Genomic DNA, 19,611 nt, shown 5'->3' on the forward strand with positions numbered 1-19,611 from the left:
GCTCCGGGGCTGCGGGGCTGAAGCTGGAAGCAGGGCCGGGCGGGGAAGCGCGGCCCGCTGCGGACGGACGCGGCGGGCACCCAATGCGCTCCGGAGGGAGGGCAGAGCCCCGCGGCCCGACCCAATGAGGCCGCGCCCGGAGCGGGACTTCCTTCGGGGATCCCGCGGCGGGGGAGCCGCGGCCGAGCGGGGACACGTCAGTGCGGGGCCGGGACCTGCCTTTGTTCCCCGCAGCCCCGGCCCGCGGCCCTTCCCGGCCGCAGGGACGCGGAGCATCCCCGGCATGAGCCCCGCCGCTGCCCGCACCGCAGAGACCGCCCCGGGCGCCGCGGCCGTGCCCAGGGGCTGAAACGCTGGGCCGGCCCCGCCTCCGCCGTCCCTCCTTCCCTTCCTCCTCCTCCTCCTCCTCCTCCTGCTCCTGCTCCTCCCGGGGCCTCCGATGCCGCCGCCTCCCGCCCGCTGCTGAGCCGTGACGGGCGGGGGCCCCCGGGACCCCGCCGGGGACATGGGCAACGGGATGTGCTCCCGGAAACAGAAGCGGATTTTCCAGACGCTGCTGCTGCTGACCGTGGTGTTCGGGTTCCTGTACGGGGCGATGCTCTACTACGAGCTGCAGGGCCAGCTGAGGAAGGCTGAGGCCACGGCGCTCAAGTACCAGCAGCATCAGGAGTCGCTCTCGGCTCAGTTACAAGGTACTCCCTGGGCAGGAGCCTCTGCTGCCCTTCCCCAAGGCTTGCAGAACACCCTCCTCCTCCTCCTCCGGCTGTCCAACCTCTCTCAAAGTTTTGCTCCTTCTCCCCCTTCTTCTCCTCCAGCCTGTGGGGTTGCAGGGTCTCCCCGCGTTGAGATCCCGGCCCCGCCGAGGTCAGGGTGAGGTTTTGCCGTGGATTCCTAGAGAGCTCTCATGCCCTCTCGCTGCCACACACCCTCTAGTGACTCTTATTCCCAAAGGACTGCACATCACTTGGCAATTCCTGGCACAAATGGGAAGGGCAGGCGTGCAGTGCAGACCGTGTCCAATCTGGGATTTTTGTGGGCTTCTCTGTTGTCTTGCAGGGTTTTATGTTGAGCATCCATCTGCATCTCCTGGGCAGCATAAACCTTAAATAGCTCCAGGGTGGAGGAGAGGAGTATTGTAATAAAGTGGTTTTACAGGATGATTTAAAAGTAAAGTTCAAGTAAGTCACTTGGGTAAGGCTAGTCTATTACTTTTAGAATAACTTAATGCCTTGGCTTAAAGGTGCCACATAAATGCAGGTCCTTGTGTGTCTTAGTTTAAGGATGCAGCAAATGTGGGTGTCCTGTAGTTGAAGATGAAAAGTTGTCCGTGTCTGATATCTGCATGCCAGGAAATGAGAAGCAAAGCAGCAGGGATGTACCTGAAACATCAGTGCTCTGGGAAGTGAAAGACCTCAGCACCTCTCTAATTGTCAAGTGCAAGATTATCAAGTCAGCACAGACAAAGTCCAGAGCCCAACTTTCAAGTTTTCTTTCTCGAAATAGCATGAAAGAAGAATCAGAGGGACCTGCTGTAGCAGCACTAAACTTCAGGGTGATCCTCAGCCAACCTTTTCCCTGTGGAAGCACCCATCAAATCATGCCTGGCAGCACACAGTTCATGTGCAAAGAGCAGAGTTGGGTTTATGCTGTTAGATTCTTACAGCGGTTTGTTCCTTCAACGTGTTTGGTCACCAGCTGACACCATCCTTACTTAATATTTCAATTTCAGGCCATTTCCAGGTAATAGCAGGGAGCTCTTTGCCAGAAACCTTCATTTTAGTCACAGAAAAGGTGTAAGTGTTTGGCTGGGAAGGGGGTGTGTGGCAGATGGCTAGAGGGCTACTCTTGCTAGGCTGTGCACTTGCCAGCAGAGGACACAGGAACATCTTGTTCTCAAGCTAAAATTTGACAAGTTGGCTTTTTCTGTTCCTCCGGCTTTGCCAAAGAGGAGCGGGCAACAAACCTTATCCTGACACAGAGGAGGGATTCTCTGGATCAGATATCTGAGGTCTGGACTGTTGGTTTGAACTTTTCATGCTTGAAATATGATTTTGAGTAGCCACCCAGGCATGTTCATGGAAGCAGCAGGCAATTTTGGGAGCTGCATTTTCTGTAATTCTCTTGCTTGTTTCAGCGTATCAATGGGAAATGTGAAATATGGACCAGGATCTGATAACATTAATAGATTTGATGATCCATGCAATAAACTCACATGGTTCTGGGATCCATGCCAGTGTATCAAGCCCATTAAGCAGCAGAATTTATCTATGCCAAGTACTGTAGCAGTAAACCCTGTTTAAAAAAATAATCACTGGCAATTAAGTCACAGAACAGAAGGAAAAAGAAAATGTAACAATAAAAAATGGTTCTTTAAATTCTCCTGTGTTCTGGAAGTAGCTGTTACACCTAAGAGAGGGTGAGAGCCCGGAGAAATACTAAATGCAGCAGCAGCCCCAGCTGCCTGATGGCCACTAAAGTAAAGGGAAGTTATTCCTAGGGACTCCAGAGGATCTGGAAAATAAACTTTTCTTCCCTTTCTGCAGCAGCCTCCCCTGCACAATCACCCGGATTTTTGCAGTAGGAGTTTGTTAGTAAGGAGAACACAGGGAATTCAGAGCTGTGCCTACGCCCAGCTCACCTGGAGGGACACAGGCTGAGTGGTGACATCCACCACCAAACCCATTCCTGAACCTGGCCCATCTAACTCTTTGTTCTGGATCAACAGGAAGGGATTTTCTTTAAGCAGAGACTTGGGAATAACATAAAATGCTGACAGCAAATCCAGTTGCAGGTGCAGCTTCTGACTGCACTTTGAACTTTTGGTTTTAAATGACCTGGATTTTAAGTCAACAGTGTTCCTGTTGCCAAATAAAAATAAAAAGAAAACCACAAAGCTGTCAATATCTGAGCCACGTCTCTTGGCTGTCCAAAGATTATTCTTTGACTTTATTGCTTTATAAGAGCAATAAAAGTATTGCATTGATAAAGTAATGCAAGTTATGTTTTCCATGCAGCATAACCAGTTTCTCTATAGATCTTGGACTAGAAATAACTTTGGGGCTGAAATATGATGGAAGCACTCTGAAATCTTTTCAAAAGAAACCAGTTAAGGGGCAAAGTTAAAGAATAGAAGGGTGCTGCAGCAACAGGGATCAATTCTTGGTGTTCACAGCTTTCCTGGGTGATTGAATAAGACTTTAAAGCTGAGCAGAAAAGGATACCTTGGACTTCTATGTCCTGAACAACCATTTCATCAGGAGGCTTTTATAGGTTCAAATGTAAACTACAAAAATAAAAGGCAGCTTCTGAAAGTGGTGTTTTTGAGGATGCTGAGGCTGTATTGTGGCAGGCTGGCTGTGCCCCTGGAATCTGGCTGGAGTGAAGCTCTTGGAGGACAGTGAGGTCTCACCTGTTGTGTGACTTTTTGTAGGGTTTTGTTGTCACTGCTGGAGCCTACCAAGGCTTTCCTGATTGCACACAGGAGTTTGGGAGTGCCCCTGTCAGGGCTTGTGAGTGAAACTTGAGTCTGTTTGTGAAATGCCTGAGGTTCAGGGACACTCCTGAGTTTATGGACACGGTGGCAGTTTAGGACCTGAAGGCCTTTTCTCTGCTCAGCTGTAGCTCAGAGTGCAGCTCCCTTCACTTCCTACTGTCCCCTCTACTATTTTTCATGTTTTGATGGGTTTTTTCATCTATGTAGGCAATCACAACCTTCTTTTTGGTACTTGCCCGTTCTTCATGCCCGAATGAGCTGTTCTTTCTGTTTTTTCACGAAAAGCCAGCTGTCTGAGATTTTTATCTTTTTCATTACCTTGTTTTGCTCAAACACAGCAACACATGAAGGAGGCTTAGTCTCCTGGGAATACGTGGGAAAATACTAAATCATAATGCACAGCTCAGTGGGAAATGGTGCAGGAAGAGTCTCAGAATCATTTAACACACGCAGCTGATCTGAAGAGGGCTGCACATGGCCGTGGATTTGGGGGGTTCTGCTCTCCCTGGTGTTCACAGCTTCAGCCACTCTGCTGAGAAGTGTTTGTGCCCCTTGGAATAAGACCAGGGTACAAAGGGAAGGATGGCAGACCTGAGTTAGAAAGGGTGGGATCTTAAACTCATCCCCTTTAGAGGATCAGATTGCAGAGGATTTTATAGAAAAATGTCAAACTTTGGCATTCTTCTCCAACAAAGTTCTGCTGGGTGTGGAGAAAGTAGAGCTGCTTTTGTAATCCACAAAGGGAATACCGGGGGCAGAATTTAGAGATGACACAAATTTTTTTCATTGCTGAGAAAACCTAAAGTCATTGTTATCTATACGGTCTTTCATAGAGAAGCTGATCTTCCCAGTAAGCTGATTATTTTAAAGTCTCATTCTCTGAGCACTATATACGTTGGAAACATGGAGATAATCTTACTTAGTATTTCTTAAAGTGACAAAAGCAAAACTTGATGCTCTTTGCGTCCTTTAAAACTGTGTCAGACTAAGTCTTGAACTCTTGGCCATACAGGAGCAGGCTTCAGTTGCTAGGACAGAACCACGCTGAGAGCTGCAGGTGAGCCTATTGTACCTGTGACTGCTGCAGGATTGAAAATATCTACACACATCTTTTTAGCCCTTGCAGCTTCTGTCTTCTCATCCTCTGGGTGTTAAGTAACCCCTCGTGTACTATTTTAATCTGTTTAATCTGTTTTAATCCCTAATCCTAATAGCAGCCTGCAGTTAGTGCCTCTTACTACCTTAATTTTTTCTGCTTTTCCTGTTAGAGTCTTAACATGTGTGATGGCTTTGTGCAATCTCTGTGCAGCCTGAGACTGTCCTGTGATCCTGGCAGCCAGCCCTGCAGGGACTCTGGACTTGAGAGTTTTCCCTCCTGTGGACAAGGTGTGGATTTCCTCAGAGGTTTCTGATGCAGTGCTGGAAAGGACCAGCTGTAAAGCAAATGTGGATTGCTCTGTGCGTGTTGTGCCAGCTGTCCCAAGTCAAGGCTCCCTGTGGGATTGGTCAGGTCTGTGGTAGCTTTATGTGTGTGGAATTGCACAGTGCCCTGCAGTCCTAGATCACAGTTCTGTGTCACTTTAGTGGTTAATATTTATCTTTATATGGATAATGTTTATCGTCTCTGCATGCAAGCTGCACAGATCCAGAGCTGCTCTGACACACACAGTTCTGGGTGTACTTCACTATTACAATTCCCTCAGCTGGGAAGAACCAGCACTGCTTTTAATGGCTTATTTTTCACAAGCATCAGACAAAGCTGCATCTACTGCAGCTCCTGTGTGTTTATTGTTCTTCCTAATAACAGAATCCTGAATTCCTGTTATTGCAGTGACTTTCAGGTTGCACATAACACTGCAGCACTTTGGTAGTGTTTTGTTGCTGCCTGAGAGATCTATGTAAGAAGAGAGGTTGGTTCTGTGTCCACTTCCCCCGAAATGGCAAGTGCAGCATCCCAAATTTTGCTACCTGTCTTTGTGAAATGGAGAGCTTTGGTTTGTAACCTCCTCTGAGCACCTGGCTGTCCCTCCATCCACATTTTCAATGGATATTTAATGTTCTAAGTTCTTAAAACACATGAAGCGCTTGAAATTGTGCAGAATTTTAGCATGGAAGAGGTATGTGGTGTAATGTATATTTATATATATATATGCATTTGCATGTATACAAAAGTATGTATAAACTACATAAATGTGTATCTGTTTTCTGGCTTCTTGGACAGTCATCTCCTGCCTGACTGAATTCCTAAGCCTTAAAAATGATGTTCCAAGCACATTGTCTCACTGGGCTGGCTGTTTCCTTGTCAGCCTGTGAGTTTGGGTGGGGCAACTTATGAGTAAGGTTTCCACCCTCTCCGAGATTGGAGTGCCCATTATAGCTTCTCTGATGTGCTGGGGAGGATATTGCCAGCAATTTGTGGCTAACAGAGTTCACTTTGCTCCTTCTGGAATGGGATCCTTGCAGGGAAAAAGTCATTTAATCTGCCCTGCTGAAAGTCAGGTGCTGCTTTGAGGTTTGATGGTAATGAAAGCTAAATAAATCAGGTTACTGGAAAAAATGAGCTCTACAGAACAAGTAATTAAAGCTGAATCCTTCGTTGGGTGATTTTTCTTGGGATTTTTGGGATTCAGGGGCTTGAATTTCTAGTCATGTTGGAGCCTGAGGTGAGCACTTCAGGAATTCAACCTGTTTGGATGCTGTCCTTGTTTAAGGAAGGGTCTTGTGAGCTGAATGCACTTCTGATCTTTTTGTGGTCGTGTAGCACATCCCAAACCTCTTGAGATTTTCTATTATGTATTTTTAAGTAAGCAATAACAGAAACTGCAATTGCTCCATCTTGTCCTCTGCATTTTCCCCCTCCCCTAAGGTACCTGAAATTAGCCTGCTGTCTTCTTTTCCTGTGGTGACTCAGATCCCAGAGTTTGGCAGTCATTTCCAGGGCTTAATTACTGAGATGATGAGAGAAGTGTGGCCTGCCTGAGCTCCTGGAGGGCAGAGTGAGGAGCCTGCTCCTGTCCACACCACCACACTCAACTAAGCCGATTTCAGTCAAAAAATGAATCACTAACTCAAACTCTTGATTTCCAGATGCAGTTTGTGTATCTGCAGATTGGGCTTTTTTTTTCAAGCTGTATTTTTTACTAATTTCTGAACATAGATATTTATGTACATCCTGACACCATGTACACACAATCACTATAGACCTTCATAAAACTGAAAAAAGTGTAAAACATTTGTTGAAAGAACAAGCCCTTGTTTCCTGGAGCTGAGGGTTGAGCAGACCCAGAGATTCAGAGGTGATGTGAGAAGAAAACTGTCATCTCTGCAGCTTTTATCAGTGTTTATGTGTTTTTTGTGCTCATTTTAGTCCAAAATCACTACACAGGTTTTGTTTGAACTATTTGCATTTATCATCACTCCAAAAAGGAAAAAAAATCCTTTATCACCTACTGGTGTGTAGAAAACAGCTATGCAAGGTGGGATGCTGATCCCACCCGTGGTACCAAGGGTTGGAGGAAACCTTTTGTGGAGTGCACTGGAAATCATTTCTGGAAAACATGATCTCCTTCCTGATAAAAGTCAGGTCTGAAGCCTATCTGAGGGATTAAATATTTAATCGCGTTTAATACCCCTTCTCCAACTTATTTTTAGCAGCAGCTATTATAGTTTACTCTTTGAACATGATAAATCCTTCCTTCTGTCCCAATTTATCTTAAATCTGTTGTTTCCTAGAGGTGTTATTGACTTCTAAGAAAGGCAGTATGTGAGGCAGGGTGCAGTAAAAGGATTCTATTAAATGTAGATGTTTGCTCCAGTTTAGAAATTAATGTTCCCGTCATCCTTACAATTGAATACAGGCCACAATGATCTCTTAGAAATACAAGTGTGTGTTTCTGGGGTAAAGTGCATTAATGTGCCAAATTCTCCAGCATTTCCCATTTTTCAGCACTGCAGTGAAGGCTAAACTAGAACTTCTTACTGGAACTTTTTAGTTCAAACCTCCTGGAACACTGAATAAGTCAGAGGAACAGGTTTATTTTAATTGATAGCTCATTTTTGGTGTAGGATCTCTGAAAGCACATGTTACACTTTTTCTTGAAAAAAAAAATCCTCCGAATGTAAAGATTCGTATATTAAATACAAACTTTTCAGATTATTACTACTGTGAGCAAAATGAATTAGGGAATTCAGTGAAAGCAGGGGTCATTTTTAAGCACAACTGCCAATGCATGGTGTGGTTTTCCAGGAGGAATTTGCCATGACTGGCTGTAATTAGACAAAACCATTACTTGATCATGTGAGTAAATTGCAAAGTTTAATTCCAAGATTGTTTGGAATTAAAGATAATTCTCATAGTCCACACAGTGCCAGCAGAGAGCAAAATGAGAGCAGCCTGGATGTTCCACAGTGAAGCCTCACACACAATCAGTTTCATATTACCTTGGTCTCTATTTCTGTTCTTTTTGTGGAAATTTAAACCAGAAAACTTCAAGGACATAAATTATTAAATGGCTTCAATATTTTGTTCAATATATTGTAAATATTGTGGCTTGGAGCAACCTGGTCTAGTGGAAGTGAAAATGTCCCTGCCCATGGCAGGGGAGTGGAACAAGCTGAGCTTTAATTAAGGTCCCTTCCAAGCCAAACCATTCTATGATAAATAAATGTTTTTTGTAATGTTGTTTTCTAGCTCTGTACTCAAAACAGAGATTTTCTACTCTTTATTGATGGACTACTTCCATTTTTTCCAAGATATTTGTGGTGTCACTGGAATATCCATTTATTGCTAAGCCCTCAGTTGAGTCTCTGAAATAGATGGAGCTCACACTGTGATACTGAGGCCAGCATGGCTCGTACCATGGTGAGGAGTCCTGCTGCTGCAGTTTGATAATCTGTTTCTGATAAGATTAGCAGGAGTGAAATCATTAGATCTTGTTTGAAAGCAGATTCACTGATATAAACACAGGGCTGGGAGCTTGGGGAGCAGGTCTTGTTATATTAATATATCTCCTCCCAGCGTGAAATGTGTCAGAGGAGTCATGAAATGTCATCTGAGGTCGAAATTTTAATTATTGTCATTGGATTAGAGAATTTATCCTACACCCCATACTGAAGGGACTCCTCTTTGACTCCTGGAAATGCTTTACTCTCTGCAGAAAAGCTTTTTCCATGGGTTCACATTTTCAATGGTTCTATTTGCAGGGACAAGAATGGAGAATTTACTGTTTTTATAGCAAGTCTATGTTCTGCAGACGCTCTCAGTGTCACTAGAGAGGTGCCAGTGTTTTACCCCACGCTGCTGGTTCAGTTCAACTCTGCCACAGTGTGAGGGAAAACAACACTGAGCGTTGCCAAGACTACTGAAATCTACTGGTTTTAAGTAAAAGGTATTGCTGTAAGCTCAGAGAAAGATTTCAGAATTGTGTAACAAGCACTCATGTTGAAATTAGTAAAATTTCTTGTATCATGTATATTTAAATCCCAATGTAATCTTAATTCTGCAGGGAGCTGGGGCATTTTAGACCCTGGATCATCCTTTTGACAGACCAGATGCTTAAAGTAACAAGGGCACAAAATTGCTGATAATGTAAACTAGGAAACAGTTTCTTTTAAATATACAATAATAGCTTTCTTTGCTTAATAAGAGCTTTATTGCTTAGAGGTGCAGAGCAAAGATAGGGAACCTTGGCTGTTAAGTAATCTCAGTTTCATCACCTCCCTGACTCCAGTGTTGTAATTAACGTTCAGCACATGTTGAGTGGTGTAATTTGGGAACACACAGGGCATTCCACAGCTCCCTTCTCCCTCACTTCCTTTGCTTTACTGGGAAATTCTTGAGGGTGATTTTATTGGGATCAGTTCCAGGAGTGTTCAGTGTTTCCGTGTTGAAGGTGAAAGGTCTTTTATTGATCTATGAGGTTCCCAGTTGGGTTTCTGGGTCTCTGAGTTTGTGGGGTTTTGTTCATTTGTGTAGGTTACATTCTACGGGTAATTTCAAGAATTAAGCTGACACCTACAGTAAATTCCAGTTTTGGAATAATGCCTATTAACCATTGAATGACAACATTCCCCCCCACCTTTTTACCATTCTATTAAATATAGTATAGAAATAAAGATTAATTATTTGTGCAAAGATCAGTGCAAAATTAAAAGTTTACCTAGGAAAAATGATTTGTGCATCCCAGCAGTGGGATTTTGTCAGATTCCTTATATAGATTCCAAGCCCTACTGGGGTGGACTTTTTAATAAAACCTGTTTTTCAGTGTATTTATTTCTTGCAGATTCTTGCTCAGACATCTTATATCCAGGCTGGCAGTGAAAAAGGAGAAATTCCTGCTGTAGTAACAAGCCCTTTGTTTGGGCTCTTCCTAAAGTTCCTAACTAGTGGAAGTAATTCAAATTTATGGGAAATTAACTCCAATATGTACTTATAAAATCTGACCTGCAGCCTACTCTCCAAAGGAGCAAGTGAGCAAACATGGGAGCTGTGCTTTGTTAACAATTATTTTTAATCAACACCTTCAGTACATTGCATTTATGGACTTTTATCAGAGAGAAACGTGCTAGACCAACCAGTAACTGAGCTCCAAGGGCAGAGGTGAGGGAGGAGGATTTTCCTTGCCCTTTTTAGTCACCTGAGGGGCTGTTTTAGGACTCCTCCAGCTTTGTCCCAGTTGTTCAAGGGTTAGCACTGGGCAGGTAGAGGAGAGGATGCGCTGCCCGTGTTCAGACCCTGCGAGTGCAGGTGAGACCCCGAGCTCGGCAGGGATTCTCTGGGTCCCTAACCCCAAATCCTGCTTTCTCCTGCCCCTGTGATGGGTTTGCTGTGCTGTTTCCCCCAGCCCCGAGCTCGGCAGGGATTCTCTGGGTCCCTAACCCCAAATCCTGCCTTCTCCTGCCCCTGTGATGGGTTTGCTGTGCAGGGTGAGACCCCGAGCTCGGCAGGGATTCTCTGGGTCCCTAACCCCAAATCCTGCCTTCTCCTGCCCCTGTGATGGGTTTGCTGTGCAGGGTGAGACCCCGAGCTCGGCAGGGATTCTCTGGGTCCCTAACCCCAAATCCTGCCTTCTCCTGCCCCTGTGATGGGTTTGCTGTGCAGGGTTCCCCCAGCCCCCCACGCTTGTTAAAGCACCGGGAGGAGCTGGGGAAGGTGCGCTTGCAGAGCGAGAAGTGCAATGGAAAATGTTCCTCCAAATCCATTTGTGGTTTCATGTGTTTGCCAAAACCCCTGTTCCACCCTGACTGCATGGGAGGGGAAGCCCATTATGGATTTTCATTGCTCTCCTGAGCTGCTGTGCTGCCACTGTTCCTTTTGCACAATAATTCAGCATTCACCACCTTCAGGGCCTAAATAAAACCATCACTGTAGTGCTGTGTAGTGCTGCCTTTTTTTTTTTTTTTTTTTCCTCCCTTCTCCAAGCCTGCTGGTGACTTTTTGAATATTCATTGCCTGCTTGTTTTCTTCCAGAGGGTGTTGATACATTGGCTCGTCTTGACTGATGCCCTTGACTTTAGAAGATAAATAGCAAAGTGGAGATAGGTGCCAGGGATTGATTAGCAATCCAGCTTCAGAGCTAAAACATAAACACTTGTCGATAAGGCTGCAGAATGCACCTTGGTGGAATTAAGAACACGTTTTAAGGTGCAAGAGGAGTTTTCTGTGGCTGCCAAGATACAAATCTTTATTTGATGCTTCCTGTTGAATGCTTGCGTTCACCAATTTATTCTCAGAAAATGAGTTTCCTGTTTTTAATGGAAAAATCACTCATTGCTTTAATACAAATTATTAACTCATTAAAAGAATGCAGACTGTAGTTTGGGCAGTGAAAGATACTTGTGTTAAACTGAGCTTAAACACATATAACTGTACATTTCCACGAGTTTTAATTGATATCCTTGCTGCAAACGTGGCTGTTTCAGATAATGAGAGGTGAGGAAAGGGTAAATAGGGATTGATGTGCCACATCCCAAACTCCATGTCCAAAGCACAGGCTTTGACATGAAATCCTGCTTTTCTGGCAGCCAAATGGGGGACTTTGTGCCAGAGGATGTTGGATGTCCTAAACACACCTGGATACAACAAACAAAATCATAAATGTAAACCCCATTTGGGGATGGTGTCTGCAAAGGAATCGTGGGCAGCTTGGACAGGCTTTAGGGGTCATTTTTGCTGGGAGACCGTCAGAGGAATGCTGTGTTCCCAGTTTCTGGAGGAATTTGGGGTGGCTCCCGGGTTCCCCGTGCCTCAGCCTGGCCAGCAGTGCTGTCCTGCCCTTGGGCATGTCCCTTCCCTCCTTGTGACACTTTGTGTGCTGCCAGGAATTCCTCTGGCAGGCAGCTGTCCTGTCTCATTTCCTCGCCTCTGTGCAAACAAGGCAGGGGAGGATGGAAACGTGGAAAATGTCCCTGCATTCCTGAGAAGCAGAGAGGGTTTGGTAGCTCCACCACAGCTGGCTGCCTCCACAAACAAATCCCTCACCTGCTTATCACATTCCGTATTTAGCAATGCAAATAACCCAGGGTTTGGGATGGATGAAGGGTGCAAAAAGGGAAAAAGTTACTGACACAAGGGTTATGAGCAGCCCTTTATCCCATGACCTCATCCCGCTTGTATTTTCCTGGTGCATCCTGTGCCAACACTCCCTGGGTGTGTTGGGATGGACGGTGAGGTTTGTGTGTGTTATTTTTTAAATGGTTTGTGTACCAAATTTCTCTTTCCAGTTGTGTATGAGCACCGGTCAAGATTAGAAAAGTCACTGCAAAAGGAAAGACTGGAACACAAGAAAGCGAAAGAAGGTAAAAATGTGCTTTTCACGTTGACATTTGATTATAGTAGAAAGTAATTCCAAATGGTTTTTCTTCAATTTTAAATCAGTTGGGTAATATATAAGCAATATGTTAGGATCCACTTGGCAGAGCTGTGCTGCTCTTTCTGGTAGTTATTTTATTTTATTTACTCTTTTTAAACCAAATCTTTTTAAAAGCAGTTATCTTTTTAATCCTATGCACAGGTGAAGTAATATGCACAGAGAATATGTTTGTATCCATGTACATTAAAAACCCAACACGTATGTGGGGTATGGGCACGTGTAAATCTTGTCCTGGCATGCCAGGAATTCAAAACTTGTACCAAAACCATGGGATCTTTTCCTGCATTCCATCAACTGGAAATTAAACTTGGAACAGTGCTTTTACATGTGCTTTAGGGTGAGCACATGCTTATACACCTTCTCCTGATTAAAACTAAATTCTAGGTGTGTGTGAGGCAAACACAAATTGTATTTTTTACACCTCTGTGGAAGTTCAGCAGGATTCAGTCCTGTGAGTTTCCTCAGCCTCTAAATTCACTGCAACTTTCAGAGTAGAGTCTTTGTTCTTCCTAGAACTGAGGATTCAGCTGCTGAATTAAAACTGTGACTTTAGCAGAGCTGACAAGGAGTAAGAAACGATTCTCACCGTGCAGTCTCGGTGGGTTTCTGGTGCCATCTAGTGTAGGATGGTCCTGCTGCTGCCCGAGGGGGAGAACCCTGCAGAGAGAGAAGTCAGGAAATAAATGAGGAAATGGTTTATTATTTCCAAGAATACACCACATATAAATGCCCTTTTCCTTCTGAATGATGCTCTTGGGCCTGTGCTGAGAGAGTTCATGTATCAGATTTAATTACCTGTCTGTAGGTTTGAGCCTGAACTCTGCATCTCTCACTGATATGAAACCTTTAAGTGAAAATATTTTATGAAACCTTTTAAAGTTTCTGCATTTTAAAGTTTGTGCATTTTGTCAAATTCTCCATAGGTTGTTTTTCTTCTTTTTTTTTTAAGATCCTTTGAAAGTTGTTCCTGCATGAATATTCAGCTGTTAAGCAGAATTTATGTACTCAACAGTCAAGTTATTCAAGCACAGATTCTTATCTTCCTGGTGGTTTTTTTTTCATCAGTACTTTCCCTTTTATGTTGCAGATTTTCTTGTTTATAAACTAGAAGCACAGGAAACACTAAATAAAGGAAGGGTAAGTCATCATTCCTAGTACAAGTTTTTAATAGCTGATGCTATTTGAGTTGCAAGGAAAAGGAAATACTTTGCAATTAGGACTGTTCAAAGGAAGAGATCTTGCAAAATATTAATTGAAAGAGCTCTCACTTATCCTAGTTCTACTCTGCATTCATAAGTGCTCTCCAATTCCTAATTATTTGAGCTTTAGTGGGAGATACGAATACCTCTCCAGAAAATTAATTTAGAAAATAATCCCCTGTTTATATTATGGTAGTTCAAACGTAATGTTGTTTTATTTAAGGGGAAAGGGGAATAAGAAGGTGTTAGAAATCTTTTTGTAGCTTAGGCCCCAGGGAAAAGAACGGTGACAGCTTTCTAACACATGGGCTTTGAACTGGAAAGTATAAAAACATCAAGAAACTTTGTTTTATATACCAAGTGCCAGAAGGAAAGCTCTATCTGGCAGAGGACCCAGAGACCTGTAAAGAACTCTTTATAAAAGCAAGTAAATTAGGATTTTATGGCTATTTCATGTTGAAACTGGGGAGCAGTTTGGGAGCTGAGGAGCAGGAGTTCAAAGAGGCTGCAGTAGGTGCAGGGTGTGGGAGCTCCACAGCCAGGGCAGGGATGGATTTGTGTCCTGGAGCTGCATCCCTTGGCTGGTGCTGTGCAGAGCTGCCTGTGCAGAGCTCAGGGCAGTGCCAGGGGGTTCTCACCAGTGCTTTTGTTTTCCAGCAAGACTCCAACAGCAGATACAGCGCTCTGAGTGTGCAGCACCAGATGCTGAAGGTGGGTGACTGGGACAGCAGTGGGACTGGTGGGACTGGTGATGCTGGGGACACACGGCCTGGCTGGCTTCTGGCATCACTGCAGAGTGTCAGGGTGGGGAAAGTGCCTTCTTCTGACTTTTAAAAGATGGTTTCCTGCAGTTTTTCCTAGTCAGGCTTTCCTGTGGGTAATTTCATCTTATCAGATGCAATTACTTGTAGGGAATGCTGACTTATCAGCCCTCATGGAGTCTGGCACGTAGGGATTTTTTGAGACACATTCAGCAGCTCCCAGGGGGACAGTGCAGCTCTGGGCTGAGGTGACACAGCCCTGGAACAGGAGCCTGCTCATCACAGAGATCATTTTGTGTTCGGAAGGAGCTGCAATGTGCATGCTTTGAATAATAACCTTCCTGTTATGAATGCTTCCTATTCATCTGCACTTACTAAACAAATTGCCAAAGACAATATTAGCCAGATCTGCAGATACAGAGCTGTTCCAGTGTCCCAACTTGGTATTTGCAGAGTCAACACGAAGAACTAAAGAAACAGCACGCTGACCTTGAGGAGGATCACCGCAAACAAGGAGAGGAGTTTAGCAGGACGTTCAGTGATCACAAGGAGCGATACCTGCAGCTGCAGCAGGAAAAGGAGCAGGAGATCTCCAAGCTGAAGGGTAAATTTAACCTGTGTCTGGCTGCCCACATCCACTGGGTGTTTGGCGCTGTGTTTTGTGTGGTGTGAGAGAGGCGTTTTCTCTGTCCTCACTCACAGGTCACTCACACATCTTCTGCCTCCTGACAAGTTACATTTTATTCATCACTTTCTGAGGCCTCTGAATTCTGTTCATATGTGCTCCGTGTTTCTGTCTGGGTTACAGAAATAGCAAAAACCCAGCACTTAAAAGCCTGTCGAGTGTCAGAGGTTGTTGAGTCAGTCTTTTAATTTTTAATTCTAAGACTGGTATAAACCTGGAAAAAATGGTTTGGCTCTTCTTTTTTGTGACTGAAAGGCAGTCTAGGAATATTTGCCACTTCTGGCAGAGATTGTGCCTCTTTCTGGAGTGACTTTATTTACATTTTATACCTCCTTTTTCCCTGGATATACCAGCTCCTCTGGAACACGTTGCATTTGTACACCTGGGTGATGAATTCAGTTTTCACTCTTGGTTTCCTGCTGGAGATTCTGGGCAGTTTTCAGGCCTCTTCCATCCTCAGTACACAGTTCCATAAAACAAAAGGATGGGGCTGTGTCCATCAGAGCCTTCTCTGCCACCTGTCCCTAACACAGGGGTTGCTTCTGGAGCTGTTTGCAGCTTTGTCTGTGCTGCAGGCAGAGGTTGTTTGTTGGCTCCACGTCAACATCATGTAAAAAATGGGAATAGAAGCCTCTGTCCCTGATCCCAGAAGCTTCTGGAGCCATCTGGGCATTCTTTCTAAAGGGATAGCTGGGTCCTGTGACAGAATTCTCACTTGCCAGGTGCGATGTGGGGGAAGAGAGGAGGGTGCCTTCCTGGCTGCCTTGCCAGGATTCAGATTTCCAGAGGGAATTTTGCCATCTGCAGCACCCAGCAGGAGCAGTGATGCAGAATTCCAGGTGCAGGCTGGATGCACTGATAAAAAATTTCACCAAATGTTACAATTTTCTGCTTGAAAATGGAAAGCTTTTAATAGGGCTGGGGAGAGAGGTAAGAAAAACAAAGCATACAATTATTCCACCTAATTTTTATTACAGCACTCATGTGGGATTTTATGTAGATTTTGTTATAGTCTTGATTTTGGTGCTTAGCCTGGTGTTACAAACCAGCCAGGTTTAAACTCTGTATTTCTTCTCATTTCTTTCCAACAGAATCCTTGTATAACTTACGGGAGGAGAACAGGCAGCTGAGGAAAGCTCACCAAGACATTCACACCCAGCTGCAGGATGTCAAGGTAGGCTTTGCTCTCAGGAGAACTTTCAAGATCATTAGGAAGAAAATTTCCCAAGTTTTCCCAAGCCCAAAGCAAGCTGTGCTGTAGACTCATAGTTTCTGTTATGTGGAAAAAAGGAGAGGAATAGGCTGAACTGGATTTGGTTTTGGCCATCAGCACTTTAGGTATAAAGTGCATAAAATAAATAATAAAGAAAAGGAAAAGTATTTAGTATAGAAATTAGAATCTGGTTTTACAAGTTAAAAATTGGGTTTTGGTAAAACTCAATGCCTATTGTTTTCCAGCTCTGTTTTTTTTATATGTTCATCGACATCTACCCCTACTTTTAATTTTATTTTAGTTACACAAATCCTGGCCCCCAAATTGCCTTCCCTGGTGTGCTTACTTCCTCTGCCTGTTTAATATGCATTCCATGTGAAATAAATAAGGGCTGTCACTCCAGCTAAGGATTTTCTTTCCAAAATAAATTGAATTATCTTCCTAGTTCAACCCCCCCAGCCCCCTAACTGATCTTTAGAATGAACTTTCTGTGAAACGTGTGATGTTCTTCTTTTTGTGTAGCAACAGCATAAGAACTTACTGTCCCAGCACAACGAGCTTGTGGTGACATTGGAAGACCACAAGAGTGCACTAGCTGCTGCTCAGGTCAGAAGGAAAGCAGCTCCTGCCAGCTCTCACTTCCCAAATCTCTGTCTCCTGCCTCTCCTGGCCCGGCTGGCTGCAGGGTGCTGCATGTGCCTTTGGCATGGGGTGCCAGCAGTGCATGGAGGGGCTGCAGCAGCCCCCAGGGATGCAGGGAGCAGAGCAGGCTGTGGGGCAGCCAGCAGTGCATGTGCTCTGAGAAAAGAGCTGTCAGTGCCTTCTGTCTCTGTCCTCTCTGATGGAGCTCTCTGAGCATCCTGCACTCTGACCTTCACTTTTATCTCTTGGACCTGGATGCTGCTGTGAAATCTCTTCTTGTGTGTGACTGGCAAGGTTGTGAGGCTTCCATGGAATTCCAGAGGGGTCTGGACAAAGCCCCTCCAGTGCCACCGTGCCATGGCAGGGACATCTTCCACTGCCCCAGGTGGCTCCAAGCCCCATCCAGCCTGGCCTTGGGCACTTCCAGGGATCCAGCTGCTCTGGGAGTTCAGATCAGTGCAGCAGCAGCAGAACAGAGATGGAGTTGTGTATGAAGGAATGGAAACTCCAGGTGGAACTCAAATTAGTTTTTAGACAAACCAGCAGCACTAAGTTTCTTAAATGTCATTTTCAAGTGAACTATCCCTGAAGCACAAACTGTTGCAGGCTCAGTCAGCTGTGCCAGTACAAGCTGTGCAGGCCACAGGGAATCTGGAAGTGGGAGTGATGTTGCAGCAGAGGAAGACTTTTGGTGAAAGATCAGAGGGAAAGGCAATGAGGCAGTGTGAAGTTATTTTTATTCCTGACTGATTTTCTTCATTTAGGCATTTTCACAGTCCACAAAATCGTTAGCAGCATTAAAAGCATTGAATCTTTTTTTTTCCCCCAGTTCTGCTTGTTGTGCCTGTCAATATGTGTAGGAACTCAAAAATTAGAGAAAGATCAGGAAGGTCCCTCATAGACTGAATATCTGAAGAATCATAATCTGCAGTACTAAACCACACTGGCAGCTAATTTTGAGCTCTTCTTCCACTGGCCACGTTTGCTGTGTGCTGATAACATCTGAAATTCCACAAGGCCATGTGAAGGGGTTGATTTAAGGTTCACCAAACCCAAAGGGGAGCTCCCCACACTCCTGGCTTTGATTCAGTCCTTTAATTAGAGAGCCTGTGTCACACAAAGCCTCTCTGTCTGCAGTCAGGGTGTGACATTTGTACTGTGGGGACCCTCCAGAGAAGGGTCTTGCACGTGCCTTGGAAACAGAGGGTATTTCACACTTTGGTGTAGTTTCTCCTGCAAACCAGCTGCAGAAAGACCCCAAGGGATTCTTTGCCAGCCCCATTAATGATCCCTCTGTTTCTAGGTGTATTCTGGACATAGAACACCAATAGTCAATACTGCACTAACCTGAATCTTTAAAGCATTTTAGTCTTTGTGCTTTTTCCCAGCCAGGCAGATTAATTATATATTTTAATAAACCCTGTTTTCTGCCAGTATCAGCACCTTTTAAACTGTGGCCTTGAATCAGAATGTTCAGTTCAGTGACTCTGCAGTAAAACAGAGAACTTGAATTCTGATCTGCATGGGCACTGTTTAAATATCATGGAATGATTTGGGTTGGAAGGGACCTTACAGCTCATCCCATTCCTGTCCCTGCCATGGGCAGGGACACTTCCCACTATCTCAGGCTGCTCCCAGCCCTGTCCAGCCTGGCCTTGGGCACTTCCAAGGATGGGGAGTCCACAACCTCTCTGGGCAACCTGTGCCAGGACCTCACCACCCTTATAGTAAAGAATTTATTCCTAATATCAAATCTAAACCTTCCCTTATTCACTCCCCCTTGTCCTGTCCCTCCAACCCTTGTCCCCAGTCCCTCTCCAGCTCTCCTGGAGCCCCTTCAGGCCCTGGCAGGGGCTCTGAGCTCTGCCTGGAGCCCTCCCTTCTCCAGGTGAGCCCCCCCAGCTCTCCCAGCCTGGCTCAGAGCAGAGGGGCTCCAGCTCCAGGAACATCTCCACAGCCTCCTCTGGACTTTTCCCAACATACCCCAGTGTGTTCATCTCTCTGCATCGTCACTGAGTGGAGACAAAAGAAATCAGAGACCTGAGTATTAGTGTTATGTTCAGTAAATACTCCTTTCTCCTCTGAAGTTTGTCCTCTCCAGCAGTTAATCAGGAAGCAGAATTCCTGGACTGACAGGAATAATCACTGTGCACTCTGCTTTCCCTTTAGACCATTCTGTTTTAGGGGTCCATTGGCTTGTGGAGGTTCTTAAGCACACCCACACCTCCCCTGGAGCAGCAGGGAAACTCTGGTGTGGCACTTGTTGTGTATGCAGCTGGGCAGCTTTTATACACCCTGCCCACCCCAAAAATCCACTTTAATTGGAAATCTTCTGCTGCAGAGCCAGGGACTGGGGCACCAACCCTGCTGGATTTTCTTTAAAGCTTCCTGATCCTGTCCTAAGTTAAACAGCAAATCAAATTCCAACATTTTTCTGTTGCATTTCAGGAAGCCTTTAGAAATTTACATTTTCCTTCTACTTCTTTTCTTTTTTTCCCTTCTGTTTTTCTCCTTGCTTTTCACCACTGTGACTTTCTTTGCCTCAGTTCCGTATGTTGGCTGTTGTCTTGTCTAACACCTGTCTAAATGTTGAGGACTTGGCATTTTCATGACACATAGATGTACTTTAAAACTTCTGTTTCTGAAAGAACCGCACTTCTTTCTACCAGCAAAGGAGAAGCTGTGGTGCTCTTGACTTCCCTCGCTTTATTCTGCCAGGAAAGCTGCATCACCCCCTTCTGACACTTC

The 19,611-nt window shown here is 44.8% G+C and overlaps 1 protein-coding gene across 2 annotated transcripts in view; it reads left to right on the plus strand.

Annotated features, from left to right (window-relative positions):
- The first annotated feature begins 501 nt into the window (after positions 1–501).
- Positions 502–19,611, plus strand: part of GOLIM4 (golgi integral membrane protein 4) — a 28,616-nt gene continuing 9,506 nt past the window's right edge. The window contains exons 1-7 of one of the 2 annotated variants that reach the window (XM_063408340.1): positions 502–692; positions 12,215–12,289; positions 13,451–13,500; positions 14,220–14,273; positions 14,777–14,927; positions 16,100–16,182; positions 16,744–16,827. In XM_063408340.1, the coding sequence (XP_063264410.1) occupies positions 506–692; positions 12,215–12,289; positions 13,451–13,500; positions 14,220–14,273; positions 14,777–14,927; positions 16,100–16,182; positions 16,744–16,827 (684 nt within the window). In that variant the 5' untranslated portion in view covers positions 502–505. The remainder of the gene's footprint in view (positions 693–12,214; positions 12,290–13,450; positions 13,501–14,219; positions 14,274–14,776; positions 14,928–16,099; positions 16,183–16,743; positions 16,828–19,611) is intronic. The other variant, XM_063408341.1, reaches the window with a different exon arrangement.

This window comes from Prinia subflava, chromosome 11, assembly GCF_021018805.1.
Source record: "Prinia subflava isolate CZ2003 ecotype Zambia chromosome 11, Cam_Psub_1.2, whole genome shotgun sequence".
Taxonomy (NCBI): Eukaryota; Metazoa; Chordata; class Aves; order Passeriformes; family Cisticolidae; genus Prinia; species Prinia subflava.